The sequence below is a fragment of the Drosophila gunungcola genome, unplaced genomic scaffold (genome assembly GCF_025200985.1).
Source record: "Drosophila gunungcola strain Sukarami unplaced genomic scaffold, Dgunungcola_SK_2 000001F, whole genome shotgun sequence".
In the NCBI taxonomy this organism is placed as follows: domain Eukaryota; kingdom Metazoa; phylum Arthropoda; class Insecta; order Diptera; family Drosophilidae; genus Drosophila; species Drosophila gunungcola.
Genome location: NW_026453197.1, coordinates 3,974,596 through 3,992,284, shown reverse-complemented (window position 1 = coordinate 3,992,284; position 17,689 = coordinate 3,974,596). Strand labels below are relative to the sequence as shown.

At 41.5% G+C, this 17,689-nt stretch overlaps 5 protein-coding genes across 6 annotated transcripts; 4 read left to right on the top strand and 1 right to left on the bottom strand.

Moving 5' to 3' along the window:
* Positions 1–183: 183 nt before the first annotated feature.
* On the top strand, positions 184–3,211 carry LOC128261860 (palmitoyltransferase ZDHHC3). Its single transcript, XM_052995772.1, has 3 exons — positions 184–663; positions 731–1,174; positions 2,226–3,211. The coding sequence occupies exons 1-3, from the start codon at positions 548–550 to the stop codon at positions 2,494–2,496; spliced, it is 831 nt and encodes a 276-aa protein (XP_052851732.1). The 5' UTR covers positions 184–547; the 3' UTR covers positions 2,497–3,211.
* LOC128261858 (SET domain-containing protein SmydA-8) lies at positions 3,066–7,652 on the bottom strand. 2 transcript variants are annotated; one of them, XM_052995771.1, is made up of 4 exons: positions 7,186–7,652; positions 4,739–5,068; positions 3,873–4,099; positions 3,066–3,810 (listed from the first exon to the last, which is right to left on the bottom strand). In XM_052995771.1, exons 1-4 carry the CDS (start codon positions 7,539–7,541, stop codon positions 3,212–3,214), a joined length of 1,512 nt encoding a protein of 503 aa, XP_052851731.1. In that variant the 5' UTR covers positions 7,542–7,652; the 3' UTR covers positions 3,066–3,211. The 2 variants fall into 2 exon arrangements, with proteins under 2 accessions (XP_052851731.1, XP_052851730.1); XM_052995770.1 differs by lacking the exon at positions 7,186–7,652 and adding an exon at positions 5,731–6,121.
* A 1,084-nt stretch (positions 7,653–8,736) lies between these two features.
* LOC128261920 (voltage-dependent anion-selective channel) lies at positions 8,737–12,968 on the top strand. The gene is made up of 4 exons (XM_052995863.1): positions 8,737–8,879; positions 11,224–11,543; positions 11,759–11,986; positions 12,051–12,968. Exons 2-4 carry the CDS (start codon positions 11,224–11,226, stop codon positions 12,349–12,351), a joined length of 849 nt encoding a protein of 282 aa, XP_052851823.1. The 5' UTR covers positions 8,737–8,879; the 3' UTR covers positions 12,352–12,968.
* Positions 12,969–13,532: 564 nt separating this feature from the next.
* Positions 13,533–15,269, top strand: LOC128261379 (voltage-dependent anion-selective channel). Its single transcript, XM_052995049.1, has 3 exons — positions 13,533–14,023; positions 14,529–14,753; positions 14,818–15,269. Exons 1-3 carry the CDS (start codon positions 13,701–13,703, stop codon positions 15,170–15,172), a joined length of 903 nt encoding a protein of 300 aa, XP_052851009.1. The 5' UTR covers positions 13,533–13,700; the 3' UTR covers positions 15,173–15,269.
* A 483-nt stretch (positions 15,270–15,752) lies between these two features.
* Positions 15,753–17,677, top strand: LOC128261475 (voltage-dependent anion-selective channel). The gene is made up of 3 exons (XM_052995189.1): positions 15,753–16,671; positions 17,053–17,283; positions 17,332–17,677. The coding sequence occupies exons 1-3, from the start codon at positions 16,178–16,180 to the stop codon at positions 17,630–17,632; spliced, it is 1,026 nt and encodes a 341-aa protein (XP_052851149.1). The 5' UTR covers positions 15,753–16,177; the 3' UTR covers positions 17,633–17,677.
* The last annotated feature ends 12 nt before the right edge of the window (positions 17,678–17,689 follow it).

The following is a 17,689-nucleotide window of genomic DNA, read 5'->3' as shown; positions in this document are numbered from 1 at the left end:
GTAAATGTTCTATAAATATTAAATAAAAAATCTAAACAAATATAATAAATACATTTTTTTGCCAAAACTTAAATTAAACGATTAAAATTAAAAACTAACTAAGCTATTTAACCCCCCTTTCAATTTATAACACTACGCTCATGGGCGATAGGGATTTCATTTAGTGGGCAGTGAAATATTTTCGCGCTTCCGGCGAACGGTCACCCTAAATAAATAAATGACAATTTCAAGCGTAAAATAAACCCTAAAAAGTCGATGAAACGCTCGATTTGTGAATTGTGCGTCCACCAGTGAGTGGACAAAGTGCGGCAGCCGACGCAATCGCCCCCAGGAGCCCCAGATTCCGCCCAGAAGTGGACCGCGGGCCGCCAGACGAGCCGAGGGAATACAGCAACAATTGTTATTTTTCGCCCTCCGATTTTGCAGGGGGAGGGGGCTACGGACATCAGCCCCTTCGGTTTCTAATTGAATTAAAATCAAAAATAAAGGGGCAGAGGCAATAGTACCCCGCTCCATTCCAAACAGTGCAATACAAGGCAGCGGAGCAATGGTCTTCATCCGGGATCCATGTGGCGTTGCCTGCCTGGTGGTCACCTACGGAGCAGTTCTATACGCGGACTATGTGGTCATCCGCTGGATCATACTGACGACGATGCCGGGCAGGTGAGTAAACTGATTGTATGCCAAGTGAAGAAGGTGATCCAACGATTTGACATGCTCTATTTTGTAGCCTCTGGATGTCCTTCCACGTGGTGCTCTTCAACACCGTCGTTTTCCTGCTGGCCATGTCCCATTCGAAGGCCGTGTTTTCCGATCCGGGCACCGTGCCCCTGCCCGCCAACCGCCTGGACTTCTCTGACCTGCACACCACTAGCAAGAACAATCCGCCGCCCGGAAATGGCCACAGCAGCGAGTGGACCGTGTGCACCCGCTGCGAAACGTACAGGCCGCCGCGAGCCCACCACTGTCGCATCTGCAAGCGGTGCATCCGTCGCATGGACCACCACTGTCCCTGGATCAACAACTGCGTGGGCGAGCGCAACCAGAAGTACTTCCTGCAGTTCCTCATCTACGTGGCCCTGCTCTCGCTCTACTCCATCGCCCTCATCGTCGGCTCGTGGGTGTGGCCCTGCGAGGAGTGCAACCAGAACGTGATCGAAACCCAGCTGCGAATGTAAGTCCATGGGGGAGCAGGTGCATTGCATTAACAATGGGAAAACCTACGGCCTTATTTGGGGTGCACTGATCCGCATGCAAACTACTTGGTTGAAAGCTGGTTAGGAATTCCTTGTTAGCTTACTTAAAATATTGACTCAGCAAATATCTTTATTGAGTCATTACATTTGAATCTAACATCATTGAGAGTATTACTTGAAAGATTCATATACAATAGCAATTTTTATCTTTAGTATCAATTGATTATGAACAATATTATTATGACACTATTGAATCCATAGAGAAGTTTGTTATTTCATTTATTATTTAATATCCTAACACGAGGGGTACAGACTTATATTTATTGCGCTTGCCCCAATGACGTCAAAAAAGTTCAAAATAATAATTTAGCCATTTTAAATTGACTCAAATATTAACAGTATAAAATATTACAATTTGAGTGAAGGGTTTCATTTGCGATTATAAAGAAAGCTAAAGTTTGACAAATTATTTTAATTTTAAATAGGTTTCAACTATCTTTAAGTTTGAAGAAATTCTTTTACTTTAGATTGGTTTTTAGAGTATGAGCTAGATTTTATAGTAAAGTATTGTGTTCTTTACGATTGTGCTTTTTATTTAAAAATTGTACTTTAAAGCTTTAGTTCCATTTCGACATAACAATCAAAGAGCAGAGATTTGGACCCATAAATTCTATACACGTATACATTTAGATTTACAATTTCCATTAAAAACATACTATATCTGATCAAAATTTAAATTTAAATTTGGTCTATGGTAAACACTGCTAGCATAATATTGATACAATTGACAATACGCTGACGTGGTCCCAATCTAAATGCTAGGTAATTGTGGCCTTACTCGGCGACTAATTTATGCCTTCCCACTCATACCTCCAATACAAAATGTTATTTTAATTGAGCTCTTGGGGCTAAAAATATAGTTGGGGAAAAGCTTGAAGGATGAGAACATTTAAAAGGAGCTCAAGGCATTTTAGTATAGTTTCCTTAATAGTACGATATTTAACATCTGCTATCCCGTTTCCTTTTCAGGATTCACTCGGTTATCCTGTTGCTGGTGTCGGCGCTGTTCGGCCTGTTCGTAACGGCCATCATGGTGGACCAGCTGCATGCGATTCTGTACGACGAGACGGCCGTGGAGGCGATACAGCAGAAGGGCACCTACCGGCCCAACCGGCGCAAGTACCAGCTCCTGGCGGACGTCTTCGGACGCGGACACCCGGGGCTCTGGCTGCTGCCCTGCACCAGTCTGAACCACTCGTCGCGCTACCACGACACGCCTCTGCTGAGCCACGAGGTCTAGGGCCCGGACATATTCTTTATATTTTGCCCTTGTGTTTATTGTGCGGCCAAGGCGGCCCGAGAGTGTTTTTAGTTTTTAATTATTGTGTGATTTGTTTTAATCCGCCTTAAATCCACCCCCAACCCCACCCACAGGTAGTCACATTGATTCGTATTTCGTATTGTGTATTATATGCAGATTCCAACTTAATTTATGCTTTAGTTTATAATCGTTTGAAATTATAAATATAAAGTTAGCGGAGGAGCGTACTCAAAAGGAGCAGGATATTTTATAAGGAACTTTAAAAATGCATGCTTAGATCATTTGTACACCGATATATGAATGAACACCAATGAAATCTTCGGCCATCCGGGGTATTTTTTACCAGTATCCAATTAAGCAGCACATTCTGATTTGAGACGCGAACAAATCTCAATTGTATACAATACTAAATAGCTATGTACCGAGCTAGGGTATAAGTCCTTATAAAAGCATTTACACGATATTTACCCGAAGATAGACGCATATACCAAAAAATAAGAGAACAACCCCACACACACACACATACATCAAATACTGTGCAGCAATAGTTCGTATTAATTGTAATCACCTTTTAGTTGTAGTTTATTGTTCTTTTGACATTTACGACCATCGACCAGCACTAACAAGATATTGAATGTAACACCATCATCCGCAGTTCGTGTTCCCAATAAAGCTATCCGATATGCATAAGTAATCAATCGAGTTCGCTTCCCAGGCCCTCCACGCTCAAAGTGAGCTGTTCGAGCGCCTGCTTGGCCACCACGCAAAGCACTCCCTCCTGCGAGCTCTTGTCTTCAAACTCCAGGATCTCCACGCACTCCTTCAGCAGATCGATGGCATCCACAAGCCGGCCCCGCAGTTCTCCGCCCTTCAGCCGGCCGGCTATGAAGCCACTCTTGGCCAGGAGCACCAGCGGCACATGCAGCTCGTAGAGATTCATTGCCCGCGTTCGACTCAGACCCGGCTCGAAGGTGTTCAGCACCCGCAGCACCTGGCGGCACAGCTCCGCCTTGCGCTCCAGCTGGTGATCCGGCAGCTGGACCATCTCGTAGCCCTGCACCCGGCCGTACATCTCGATGAGCAGCTGCCGCAGCCCCGTGGCGATGAAGTGCAGCGGATGGAGCAGGGATTTGTACTTGCGCAGCAGTCGTTCCACTTCCTCCAACCGCTTGGCCCCCATCTCCAGGGCTTGCACAGCATTCACCTCGGTTTGCAGCGATTGCAGCATCGTTTGTCCCTCCAAGCTGCTGGTGACGGATCCACAGCTGCCGCAATTCCAACTGGTGTCTGGATCTGTTGGGTGGAGAGTGGACTTGATAAGGTTATCCATTTATTTTTGGAATATTCGACTTTACCCGTTGGCTGCCTGGGCACTTGGTATCCCTCTGCGCACTGACCACACTTCAGGCTGGAAAAGTGTGTGCCCAGTTCGGTGGGATCCAGGCAGCGATCGCACTTGCAGTCGAAGAACTTGCCCTGCTTCAGGTGCCTCTGCCTCTGGGCAGTGCCATCCAGGGTGTACGTGTAGCTGTGATGCAGAGGCTGGCCCTCCTCCAAGTCCACCATGGCACGCAGGCGGATTCTACGGTGCACAAAATGAGAAAAACACAACGTCGATTTAAATGAATATCTAAATATAAATGGATATTTAATATAAGCGGAACCCCAAATATTAATTTTGAGTAATAAAAGTTTAAGCCTAAAAAAAACCTTTTTTTTAAGCAAATTCAAAAAAACATAATTAATTATTTAATTTAATTTAAGCAAAGCAAATGGAGGAAGGGATTTCATAATTTATGAGATAAAAAAATACTTAAATAAATTAAAATATGTTTGGCATTGCCATAGCTCTAAAAATATTCAAAGAGTGAAGTAAAAATTTTTTTTTTATTGAATCATAAAACAAAGTATTTAAGCAATGCACACAAATTGCATAGGGTCGATCTCGATCTCCTATACTTATGAATACACTAAAACTGAATAGCTATGTACTTTATTTACTGGTGACAAAATTAAAGCAAGCAAATAAATCAAACTGAAAAAAATATTAAATTTATAGGTTGATTTGAAGTTATTGTAACTTTTACACTTGCTAGTTTAAGGTAGTTTTTAATCTTCGTTGTTGAGTTTTGAAAAAGAGTAAAATGAGATTTGTATTTGAGGCAAGTGTTCTTTGAAGTATCGAAAATATTGTATCTATCTTGGCTCTTTCTCCACTTACTTATAGCCCTCGCTGGGATAGATGCTCCTGGATGTGTTTGGCACGCAACTGTGGGCCAGAATTCCGGTGTAGGGAAAGAGACACCTCAGGGGGTAGCCCTTGGGGCTCCTGGCCTCAAAGGCGTTCACCTCCAGCACACCCACCACCTGCATGATCAGCTCCTCGCTGAAACGGGAGGCCAGTTTGCAGGGACCCCGCAAGTACTGAGCAATGTTCACGCGATCCGCATGCCACACATCCGAGTCCTTCTTCCGCTCCTCCTCGTGATGCTCCATCGGGGCCACCTCGCTGTCCCATCGCCCGGAATTCGCCTCCTTGGCCAGCAGAACTCTGGAATTTAAAATGACATATTGTTAGCAAAGAGAAAAATATATAAAATAATTCGATCTTTATCAGAAAACCAAATCGTGGTTAAGAACCACAAATCAATTTATATATATATCATATATATAATTTGAATTATAACATTTTCAAAAAAAAATTCCATATATTCGATATTATAAGTTAAAATTATATGATTTCAATATGGAAAGATATCAATATATCAATTTTAGTGCTTTTAAAAGATCTTTCCATCATGTGATTTTAAATATAGGGAAAATGAAAAATCATTTGGGAATAATGTAAAACATACAAAATAAATAGTTCAACCTTTAACAGGAAAGCAGATCTTAATACACATAAGGATTATAATAATTTCACATATAAGTGGCATAAATGTCCAAACGAAGATTTCATATATGCAATAAATTAAAATTTAAAAATTTATATAATGATAACTCAAATGAAAAAATACCGAAATCACACTTTCGAAGCTCTTAGAAATATATAAAAACTTTCTATCAAAAGAGGAACTTCATGTAAGATTTAAAACACAACCGAACTGAGAATGTCTAGAGATTACTATGCCACCCCCGAAAAATGCGACTGCTGGCCGGATCAGTTTGTTTGCTGCCTGGGTCTATTTTCGTTCCTCTCGCTGGGCCTCTGACCTGAGCGGCATGATGCAGTCCAGCTGGGGACAGTGGCTGCTCCCACGGGGCAGCGGGAAGAACCGAGCCCGTGCATCCCGCAGCACCCGACACTCCAGCTGAAAGTGGTGGTTATCCTCGATCCGGGAGCACTCCCCACAAAGTGGCCAGCCGCATTCGATGCAGAGCTCCTCCTCCGGATTGGGATCGGGCTCGTAGCATCCCAGGCACACCACTGGTCCATTGCACTTGGGTCCCACGGCGAAGGGCAGCTCCTCGATCAGCAGGTCGTGGCCCAGAGTCGCTCCCTTGGCCACCAGATAGCGTCCGCACACCGGACTCCATTGAACCGCCGTCCGATTCACCGACAGCGTTGCCCGCGATGTCATTTCACTGACTGACGCCGGCCCACCGAACACAGATCATGGGCAAACCTCAGAGATGATGCCATGTGGCCCAGTACATAGCAACTTGTTGGCCTCTCGGACATAAAGCATCATATTTGTGGGCACAGTGGATGCAGAGAAAAGTTTGCAACGAGATGCTTTTGTAAGAAGTTTTCTTGTATTCTTTATAAATAGTCAATAACAAATAATTTAAAAGCCAGGCACCTTCTAGTTTTCAGTTTTGTTGGTCCACCCTAATACTCATATCCACTTGTTTGTTCTTTATTTATTTACTATGTACCGAAGTGTATATTAAAATATGTGGTGGACTAAAAGAGTACAAAAATACAAATTATAGCTCACAGTGTTTACGTTTTATGTTTGCCATGAAACCACTACGACCAATTAAAAACAAGCATACTAGCATGCATAATAGTTGGACATAAAAGTAAATGAACATTTACAAAAAAATAGTTTAGAACGAAAAATAATTTTCATAATTCCTATGCTTTAAATTTAATGGTAAAATACAAATATAAAATGTTTAAATGTAACATTTTTTTTAAAACATTAACGTACTTTAAATAAACTAAGGACAAGGTACTGTAATTATTAACATATAAATTGCTTTATACAATAGAAAATTGAAGATTTTAATTTTTTTCATACTTAAAAATAAAAATACCATTGTTAGGTATGGTTAAATAATTAAATAACTTATTCTTATTTTGAAATTATTCAGTTATTAAATATTTAAAAATAAGAATACTAATTATTTGACATTTAAAAAAAAAACAGTTTGAACTACAAACACATAAAAATGTTACTAAAGGGTTAAGTAGCATTGAGTTTTGATAAATAAATAGAGACATATTCCAAATATTTGGTCCACTGTAATCTACACTTCGTTGTTAATCAAACGCCTACTTTGACGTCGTCGGAATGAGTTTTCGTTATATGCCGGGCCGCATGCTTTCTCCGAGAAATCAGAGAAATGGGCCGCGGCTGCCAAAACTAATATTCTGACAGGCTCCCCAGATCCCCCGGACCCCGAACCCGCATCCCCCCGCTGGAGCCCCACCGCACTAACCTCAATGGTGTTATGCAATCTAGTTGCGGGCAGACGCCGTCATCGCTCACATTGCCGGCGAAAGTGACACGTGCGGCGGAAAAGACCTGGCACTCTCCGCCGTGATCGGTGGCGTCACCCTCGTCCGCACACGATCCGCACAGCGGCCAGTCGCAGAGTTCGCAGCGGTCCAGCGAGTCGCCGTCCTCTCCGAACTGCAGAAATTGGTAGCATCCGAGGCAGACGATCCCGCTGTCGCGTTTCGGCCCTCGGGCAAAGGGCAGCTCCTCCAGGACCAAGTCACCCCGCTCCACAGAGGACGCGGTGGCCAAACAGCGGCCCAGGACGCCGTCCTCCTCCAGACGGGCCTTCAACATGCTGTCGCCGCACGAGAAATGCTCTGGCCCAGAATCGAGCCCATTTGGTGCGGTTGAGTGGCAGTGGCTGCCCTGCAAGACTGCAAGCGATTTCTATAAATAAAATGTATCAGAAGCACTTGACTTTAGTAAGAAATCCTTTTAGTTAAATTGAAGTGTTTACTCTTATCATACCTCAATATGACAATTAAAAAGATTTTCCTACGCCCTTACTCTCATTCAAAATCAGTTAAAAACCATTGCTTAATCAACTATAAACGAGACACAAGATAGATCATTTTCACATTCACCACTTTCTAAGCTAAAGCGAAATTCGATTAAATGGTGAAAAATAAAAGGGAAAAACAATGGGGTTCCTGAATTTTGTAAGTTTTAGATTATTTTAATCAACGTTTTAAAATTAAGTTCGAGGAAGTAGAAGAAGTTTATTGTGCATAGCAATAAAATGATTTATTTATCTATCTTAGTTAGTGTTATTCCGATAACATGTTTGCACTTAGACTAATTTATCTGTTATCCATAATCGTTTTTGGTTTAAATTAATTTTTTACACATTACAGTGAATTTTGTATATTTTAATATACAAATTTTTTTGTATCTATTTAATAGTGTTATTTTAAGGCTTATTAAATGGGATTACATATGTTTGCAATTAAACATATTTATATTTTTTACCAAAACCATTTTTAGCTTAAATAGTTTAAAATTGATTTTGTATATATTCAAATAACCGTTAACAGAAAGTCTTCCGATTCAAAAAATATGACCGCGTTCTTATATTGGAAGAGGTGTAAGAGCCTTGATACTATTAAGTTGATAGTTCCTCCTCCTCTGAAGAAACATCGATGTACAATAGTTGCTTTTTTTTAGGAGTCCCAAACAATCGAAATTTCTCGCTTTGTTATTGATCCCGGCTCTTCCAAACTTGCATCCGAATTTCATGGTCCTAGTGCCTTATATTACAATTGAGATATTTGTACACCACCAGCGACAGAACACTAAATTTTAACACAATATAATATTGCAGTGAAAAATTAAATATATTTATAAACTTTCAATTTACATGTCTTTCTTGCCCGCAGTTGGAGATTGAAAATCATCAATGTGGCAATAAAAAAAAACCGTTAGAGACATGGATCATCTCTGCCAGATATCGATAGAACAGATATTTTAAAAACATCGATGAAATCGATGGTGGCATCGATGTTGGTATCGATTTTGGCATCGATGTTGGCGGCCATCGGGCAATCACAAAATTTTGTGGTGTACGTTTGTCGTGGTTGTCTCTGTTCCTCTGCGTTTCGCATTACACTCTAGCCAAACTAAAACTCATTAAAAGTAAGTACAGCCCGTACTAAATCCCCATTAGGGCAGGGAAAAGAGAACAAACCCCGCAAAGAGTGCGAAAATCGGGTTTTCGGTGCTAGTGATTTCATAACCTAGAAACGAAAAAATTGCAAGTAGACACGCGCATGAACGCAGAAGGCTGAGCACTTTTTGGTTGACGAAAATGGGATTTGTTATCAGCAAACGGGAGTGTTTAGCACAATAATTAATTGATAAACCGAAAATCGAAGGGGAAATTCTGCCGGTCAGCCAACATACACACACACATACCATCGCAGGAACAGTTCATTGGCAGCAGATGCCGGCGAAAAAAAGAGAACGAGGCAGAAAAAAACTATGGAAAAGTGCCTGGCAAATTTGTGTTACGTAACACTCGCAGCCAATGTGTTAGCGCTCTCATTTCAATTGTTTTGATCAATTCCGTTCGTTATCGCTATGTTGCCATCCACCTCGCTCAATAAACATTTTCATTTACTCTCAACTGTTCTTTATCACTGTTTGTTTGTGGTCATGTGAGGAGTGCACTTTTGGGTGTAGGTGGTACTATACGCCGTGACGTCACCTGGAAAATCAATACACCTTGCGGCGGCACCATTCCGTGATATTCGTTTTTCTCGTAACATCGATTTCGCTGGTGTTATGCAACTGGCGAAAAAAGGGGTGCATGCCCTCCCACTTTTTAACCTCTTCGTCAAGGTCACCAGCGAGATGCTGATTACTTTTCACCGGGAAACCCATCGGTCAGCAATTTTTTTTTTATCTATTGCCCGGGTTATATCACCTGACATCGGAATACTTTCATCCCATTTCCCGTTTGGCTGCTGGCCATAACGACTTCTGCCTGGGCTTTTCATAATTTTCCGCCTTGATTGCCTTTAGTACTTTTCATTGTGCCTACACAGAGGGAAAAATTGATACATGTAAAATATAAAAAATGTCTAATTTACAAAACAAATCGCAAAATTATATTTAAACAGGCCGGAAAAAATATAAAAAAAACAATTGGATAAAGTTTTGAATGTTGCTTAGCACTAACAAACCTAAATTGTATATTGATTTAACACTTAAATAATAAGCACTTTGCTCAATCATCGTACCGCGACTGTAAATCGCATTCTTGACGTCACGCAAATAGAAACAGCGAAGAAGAGACCAAAGGAGAGGCTGAAAATGTGCAGTTAGCTTCTGTGTCAATGATCGCTTGCCTAGCGAGCTGACCAGCAATTAAAGCCAGCAAGTACGGAACGTAAACATGGAACTGCACAGCCATGGCCAGATCAATAGGAACTTTTGTTACTTTAGTGAATAATAGATATCAAGAACTAAAAATGAACACTCTTGCTAAATACTTAAGATAGTAACAATCAATTTTTTTTTGTCACGTGAAAAACATCATAAGACCTTTTTGTAAAATTATATTGGTTATATCATCATGGTATAGTCACACTCATAAAAAAAAAGAGTTAACAAAATTTACACAAAATGGGCCTTCTACATGGTGAAGTCTCTGGAGACTTCAGCACTTCGTATTGTTAATGTAAATTAAAGAGGAATTAAAGAAATATGCAACTTTTCTTAAATTAAATTTAAAAGAAACCATAATACTAAACTAGTAGTATTTGTAGGTGCTCGACTGACAGCAAATTAATCTAATTAATTTTCATTACAAGACATTTATACTTATTTTTAAAATTTAACCCATAAACTCTTTTTTATAAGTTTTAAAACTAATCAAAGTAATATGTACACTGCATTCAATTAATTTCATTTGGTTGATAATTTTCAAGTTAGTTTGGCATGGGAAATCTAAAACAGTCTATTTTATTAATTTGTCAATCTGTGCTTCTCATATCAATGAGTATGTTTAGTTCCTTCTCTGGTTCTATTTTTTCACTTTTCCTCGGCACTTTCTTTTGCCCCAGACGTGCATTGAACCCCTCTCGAACACTTGCGACTTTTCCTGCTGCCTTGAACACTAATTTAAATTGATTTATTTATTTTTGCCGCACAAAATTGACATTTAGCCAATGTGAAAAGAGGAAATGGCCTGTGAAATTCTTCGCCCATGTTGATGCTGTTTTTTCGCTACCCTTAGTTTTAGTTTTCACTTTTCTTTTGCGGCCGATAGAGCACCTCGAATTCATTTTAAACAAAAAGTAATTATCATCAAGTTGCTGATAAGATTAAACCAGCCCCTGTCCATAAAACTCATCGTTTGTTACACGCAATTTTTGACCTGGCGAGTGAAATGATTTCGCAATAAATACCCCCTGCGTCACGACTATCGATTATTAACCAACTAATTGGCGGCGCGTTTAAATCAACTGTATTCCAGATGGCTCCTCCATCATACAGCGATTTGGGCAAACAGGCTCGCGATGTCTTCAGCAAAGGCTACAACTTTGGCCTGTGGAAGCTGGATCTGAAGACCAAGACCTCGTCGGGCATTGAGTTCAACACAGCCGGACACTCCAACCAGGAGTCGGGCAAGGTCTTTGGCTCCCTGGAGACCAAGTACAAGGTCAAGGACTATGGCCTGACCCTGACCGAGAAGTGGAACACAGACAACTCGCTGTACACTGAGGTCGCTGTCCAGGATCAGCTCCTCGAGGGTCTGAAGCTGTCCCTGGAGGGCAACTTCGCCCCCCAGTCTGGGTAAGAAAACTATTTTGTACCTAAATCTAGTAAATATATATTTATATAAGAAAAGTATTTTTAAGACTTTTAAACAAAAAGCAGACAAATCACCTTGCTCTGATGCAATCACACAAATAAGTTTAATATTTGATTTCACGATTCGGAAAACTATTTTATACAGAATTTTTGATTTCGGCAGTTCAATAATTTATAATTTTTTGCACCTCCAACAGCAACAAGAACGGCAAGTTCAAGGTAGCCTACGGCCATGAGAACGTCAAGGCTGATTCGGATGTGAACATTGATCTGAAGGGCCCCTTGATCAATGCTTCTGCTGTGCTCGGCTACCAGGGATGGTTGGCCGGTTACCAGACCGCATTTGACACACAACAGTCCAAGCTGACCACCAACAACTTTGCCCTTGGCTACACCACCAAGGACTTTGTCTTGCACACAGCCGTGTAAGTATTACTATTTGATCAAATTTAAATGAGCTGCAATTAATGGTTTAATTTGCGGAACTAGCAACGACGGCCAGGAATTCAGCGGCTCCATCTTCCAACGCACTTCGGACAAGCTGGATGTGGGTGTGCAGCTGTCGTGGGCCAGCGGCACCAGCAACACCAAGTTCGCCATCGGCGCCAAGTATCAGCTGGATGACGATGCCAGCGTGCGCGCCAAGGTCAACAACGCCAGCCAGGTGGGTCTGGGCTACCAGCAGAAGCTCCGCGACGGAGTCACCCTGACCCTGTCCACGCTGGTCGATGGCAAGAACTTCAATGCCGGCGGCCACAAGATCGGTGTTGGTCTGGAGCTGGAGGCCTAAGTCAAATGATTTCCCGTCAGTCGAGGAATCCTTGAACGTTGTCTAACATCCCCACACGCCCAACAACAAGAACAACAACAACAGCAGCAGCAAGACCAGTGCAGTAACAACAAGAACAAAAAATAAACGTGAAAAGATATTCTTCAAAAAATAACAACACACAGTCAAATATAAAGGGAATCTGCACATCCTAACGAATATATTGGATCAGTTGTCACCCGGCCATCACCAAGTCCGCCCGCTCCCTGCCCAGCCACCCGAATCTGCAGAAGAGACACTGCCAACAAATGATGCAAGGGAGTGGGTGGGTCAATGGGTTGGTCGGCCAGTCCGTCGTCGTTGGATGTAGCTTTGATTAGTGCATTGAAATTAGTAAATTTGTTGTTGGCAAAAGTACAGTAAAAATACATTTACCTATTAAAAAAAAAACACAAAATTTAAAAGGAATATTATGGCTCAAATAGCGCTGCATTTTTTCAGTTGCCAGGGCTTTCGGGGTAGCCCCACACCAACTGGCGGCGAAACAAGGACACACACAACAACAAACCACATAATTATTAACAATCTTTAACTTTTCGTTGTGCATTTACATGAGAAATAAATCGAGAAGAAACTAATGTTCATGATTGCAGCGTTGATGGAGTGCGGGATTGGTCCAAAAAGCTGAATTCAAATTAAACTAAATAACTTGGGTTAAAATGCCACGTTTACTGAAATGTTGTTCGCTTTGTTTTTTAATTATTACGTTGATATTTCCATTTAATCAAGGGAAATCATTGAGCAATGTTTCAATAGATATGAAACTTAGTACTTGGCAAGGCCAGAATTAGGTTATATCATTCATACCAAACCCGCATTAACTTTCTTAATTGAAGTAATCGGTAAAATAAATAAAACCAGTATTGTGTGAGGGCATTATATTAGCTTAATTTTCCATAATTTGGTAATATTTAATAGAAAATGGCTAATTTACAATACATTTGAATCATTTTATCTTGAGAGAATTTAAAACCCATATCAATTGTTAAAACTGTATAGTAAATCTTCGTAGTTTCCTTTTCATAATAGAATTTCGTTTAAATTCTAACGGTTTTGTCAAATATCAACTAAATTGATTATCACATCTTATAAAAAGTCATGTCATATTCATATTTTTAGAAAATTTAAGTTTTGGGCACAGGAAACCATGCATTTCAGTTCAAAGGCCTCTGGGCTGTACCAAACTCGATACATATCAGACAGCATTATACACAAATTTTCGACTAATCGAGGCTGTTAAGGCGTAAAGTAAAAAAATTCCTAAATCAGTCGGGCCTTTCCTACCACACCACCTCTACATTCCGCCCACGATGGCTGTACCGCCGACATATCCCGAACTGGGCAAGCTGGCCCGCGATCTCTTCAAGCGTGGATACCATCCGGGAATCTGGCAGATCGACTGCAAAACCATGTCCAACTCTGGCATCGAGTTCTTCACCACGGGCTTCGCCAGCCAGGACAACAGCAAGGTGTCCGGTTCCCTGCAGAGCAGGTACAAAATCGAGGACCAAGGCCTGACCCTCACGGAGCGTTGGGGCACGGACAAGTGGCTCTTCGGCGAAATAATGCAGCGCGACAAGTTGGCCCAGGGTCTGATGCTAGCCCTCGAAGCCAAGCTACAGCCGGAATCAAAGTACGTAGGGGCATTGTATCCAATTTGTTGAAATCTTTGTGCAGAGTAGGTTATATAATCGAGTAGATATTAGCAATTAACATATTACATAATAAACACGGCTCAGAATTCAAATGGGTCTTAGGTGTCGCCATCTATTGAAGAGAGCGAGCAGCGTTCTCGAATACATATATGAACTCCGTTTTTCAAACATGCAGTGACGTCATAACTTAAATTTACTTAATAACTTCTTAAATAATACTTCGATTTTGAAAGTAATTGGGATGTTGATAGACATTGACCGAATAAACATATATCCGCTAAAAACTGGACTCTCAGAGGAACATGACAGAGACCCGCAATTTGTGGGCGTTTGAGTGGGCGTGGCCAGACATTAAGGAAAAACTTGCCCTGTTCAGAAATCCCTAGTCTCGATGCTAATTCGCAAATCTCTGGTTTTAATAGTCACTGAGATCTCGACGTTCATCCTATTAAAATATATTTTTAATTTATTTACCGCCAACAGCGAGGGTGATGGCAAGTTCAAGATGGGCTTTGCTCAGGATAACTTCAACTTTCTGGCCGACATTGGACTAAGCTCGGAACCGATACTGAACTGCTCGCTGGTTTTGGGCCACAAGGAGTTCCTGGGCGGCGTGGGCGCAGAGTTTGACATTGGGAACACCGATTTTAAGGGCTGGAAGGTTGCCCTTGGCTGGACGAACGAAACAGCCACCATCCATGGCGAGCTGTAAGAGCCAGGGAAGGGTTTAAAATATGAAGATTTTTAATGCAACCTTTTTCCCACTTTGCAGGAAGAATGGAGACACCTGGTTGGCCTCGCTCTTTTACAAGGCAAGCGAGAAGATCGATGCTGGTGCCGAGCTCACCAAAGGCGGCGGCGGAGGTGGTCAGCCAGGTGCCGAAGGTCAGCCACCGGCTGAGGCCGAGGGTGGCGGCGGAGATGTGGGTGTCAGTCTGGGCATGATCTACCACCTGGAGGAGGACGCCCTCATCCGCGCCAAGATCAACAACGCTGTGGAGCTGGGCCTGGGCTATGAGCAGAAGCTGCGCGAGGGCATCACCGGCTCCATATCCGCGGTGCTGGACTGCAACAACCTCAAGGACGGCAACCACCGGTTCGGCGTGGGCGTGGCCCTGCAGTGCTGAGCGTTTTGACGCCAGTCACTCAACGATTTCAATTTCCAAATTGGTTTAACTTTATTCGAATGACAAATATATTTAGCTTTTCATCGTAGCAAAAGTATAGGTTTATTTAAAATGGTGGAATGAAATTATATAGATGACCGTGCTTAATCTAATGTAAAAGGACAAATACGAAGCAACCGTCCCCACAATTATATTTTTAGATTCTCAAATTTACTTTGTTTTAATACCATCACATTGCATTAATTGCAAAAATTGACAGCTATATGATTTCAATGCTCGATTTTTAATAAAATTAAAACCATAATTCATTCCATACTATATATCGAAGCATATTTAGATAAATTTAAAAAAAAGCGAATACATAATTTGTTGTATTTATTTTTTTAACCAAATTAAAGCCGTTATTTTTAAAGATTAATCCATGACTATATCTGGAAGTATATATTTAAGTAAAATGAAAATAGAGAGATATGTTTCTCCAATTTTTTTCCGGTTGTTTCTTAAAGACACTAATTATTCCTACGCAGTGCAAGTTTATTTCAAGATGGGGCCACGCCCACGAAAGTCTGTCATGACACTATGAGAGATGATAGAGATAAGGCATTGGGCTGTACATGTGTGTTTTGGTCGTGTCTATCGGTAAACATTGGCTTTTATTTTTGAAGCTGTACAGTTATTAAATCCTTTGCCGCCTCTCTGCCGTTGCTCTGCCGGTAAAACATGCTCGTAAGATAGGGAGATCGCGGATGTAGGAAAAAGGAAATACAGTCCAACAGATGGCACCACCTACATTCCGATTATTAGTTTAAAATTTGTTAGCTAAGTCGGATCGAGTTCTCCGATAGTTCTATAGCGTTCTTTTTGTTGCGGTTTAATTTCTTAAAAGAGTAAATCAAGATGGCAAATATTTAGTTTTTTTGTACTCTAATCAAAGCCGCATTGAACGTTGTATCAGAATTGAAACGGTCCCAAATTCCCAGTGTTGTATTAACTTAAAATTGCATAATGCCGATGAGGGACAGGATACGTAGCTTGTTCAGAAGAAACAAACGGAAACGTTTGCCTTCGGATGCGGCCGACCCTGTTGATGAAGGTGGTGGTGGCACCCAGCAAAGGGACAAAGAGGAGGCAGCAGCTAAGGAGGAGAACAGAGTGGAGATCCTTCCGCCTCCGCTGGTGGAGGGCGAAATGCCCTCCTACTTCCATGTGGGGCTCCTGGCGAAGATGTGCCTCGTCCATGGCTACTCCATTGGCGCGTGGAAGTTGCAGTCCAATTCGAAGACCGACAATGACTTCTTCCTGAGCAGCTTCGGCGAGGGCTATCCCACTTGGAACTCTGTCTACGGCGGATTGGAGGCCTACAAAGAGGAGGGAAACTTCCACGCATCCCTCGCCTGGTTGTCTGACGGAGACATGCTGTCCGACCTTGGAGCACGTGGCGAAGGTCTGGGCGGGACATGGTCTTCCGTCCTGAAGTCTGTGGTCAGCACGGATGAAGGGTGAGTCGCACATAAGTAATCTGTTAGATTTGGTTAATTCCCTCAAGTCTTCTTAAGCAATCTTAACTTAAAAAATTTCAAATTCTAATGTCTTTCTTTGCAATTGCGGAGGATCCAACGTGAATTTAGATTGCTAAAAAAATATCGAGAACCCGGTTAGTTTGACTTCATAATAATAATTATGAAATACGAAAATCCTCTTGTTCCAAGTTTCATTAAAAAAATAACTACTTCTTTAATATTTCATTGTATAACATAACTTAATAACAATTTTTTTTTTCAAAGGGCTGTTCTCTTCCAAAGATTATTAATTAGCTTAAGTTTATAACTTCATATTTTGTTAACTGGGTTACAATTTAATTCGATGTTTATATTTTACAGGTGTGCGTATCAATGCAAAGTGAAGTGTGGCTTCGAACGTAAGCCCGGGAGGGTGGAGCTGTATGTTCCTATTTACAAGGAACCACTCTTCATGGGCTACATCCTGGTTCAGCCTGCCACCAACTTTTTGTTAGGCTACCGCACAGCTTTCAATGTCCAGGATAGGAATTTCATCATGAACGCCCTCTGTGCCGGCTATAACAATAGTTCAACCGAAGTTGGACTAAAGCTGTAAGTTATTTCCGACAAGTTTAATTTAATTACAATCCAATATTTCAGTGAGAATTTCCAAACCCTTCGAGGATCGATATTTCAGCGCATTGGAGAAAAGTGGGCCGTGGCTTTAAAAGCGAACCTGTATGGAAACGTGAATGCCAAAAGTTTCGCCATCGGGGGTCAGTACGAGTTGGAGCCTGGCACGTTGTTAAAGGCCAAAGTTCGAGGAGATACTCGCCTTGGCTTTATATTTCAAAGAAAAATTCGTGAAGACATTGAAGTTCTATTTCACGTTGGCTTTGATGGAAAAGACCCGATTAATGGTGTACATAAATGCGGTGCTTCCTGGTATTTTAATGTGTAGACTATTGTTTCTGGTTGTCTAAATATGAAATACAATTTAAAATTTTGAACTTTAAAT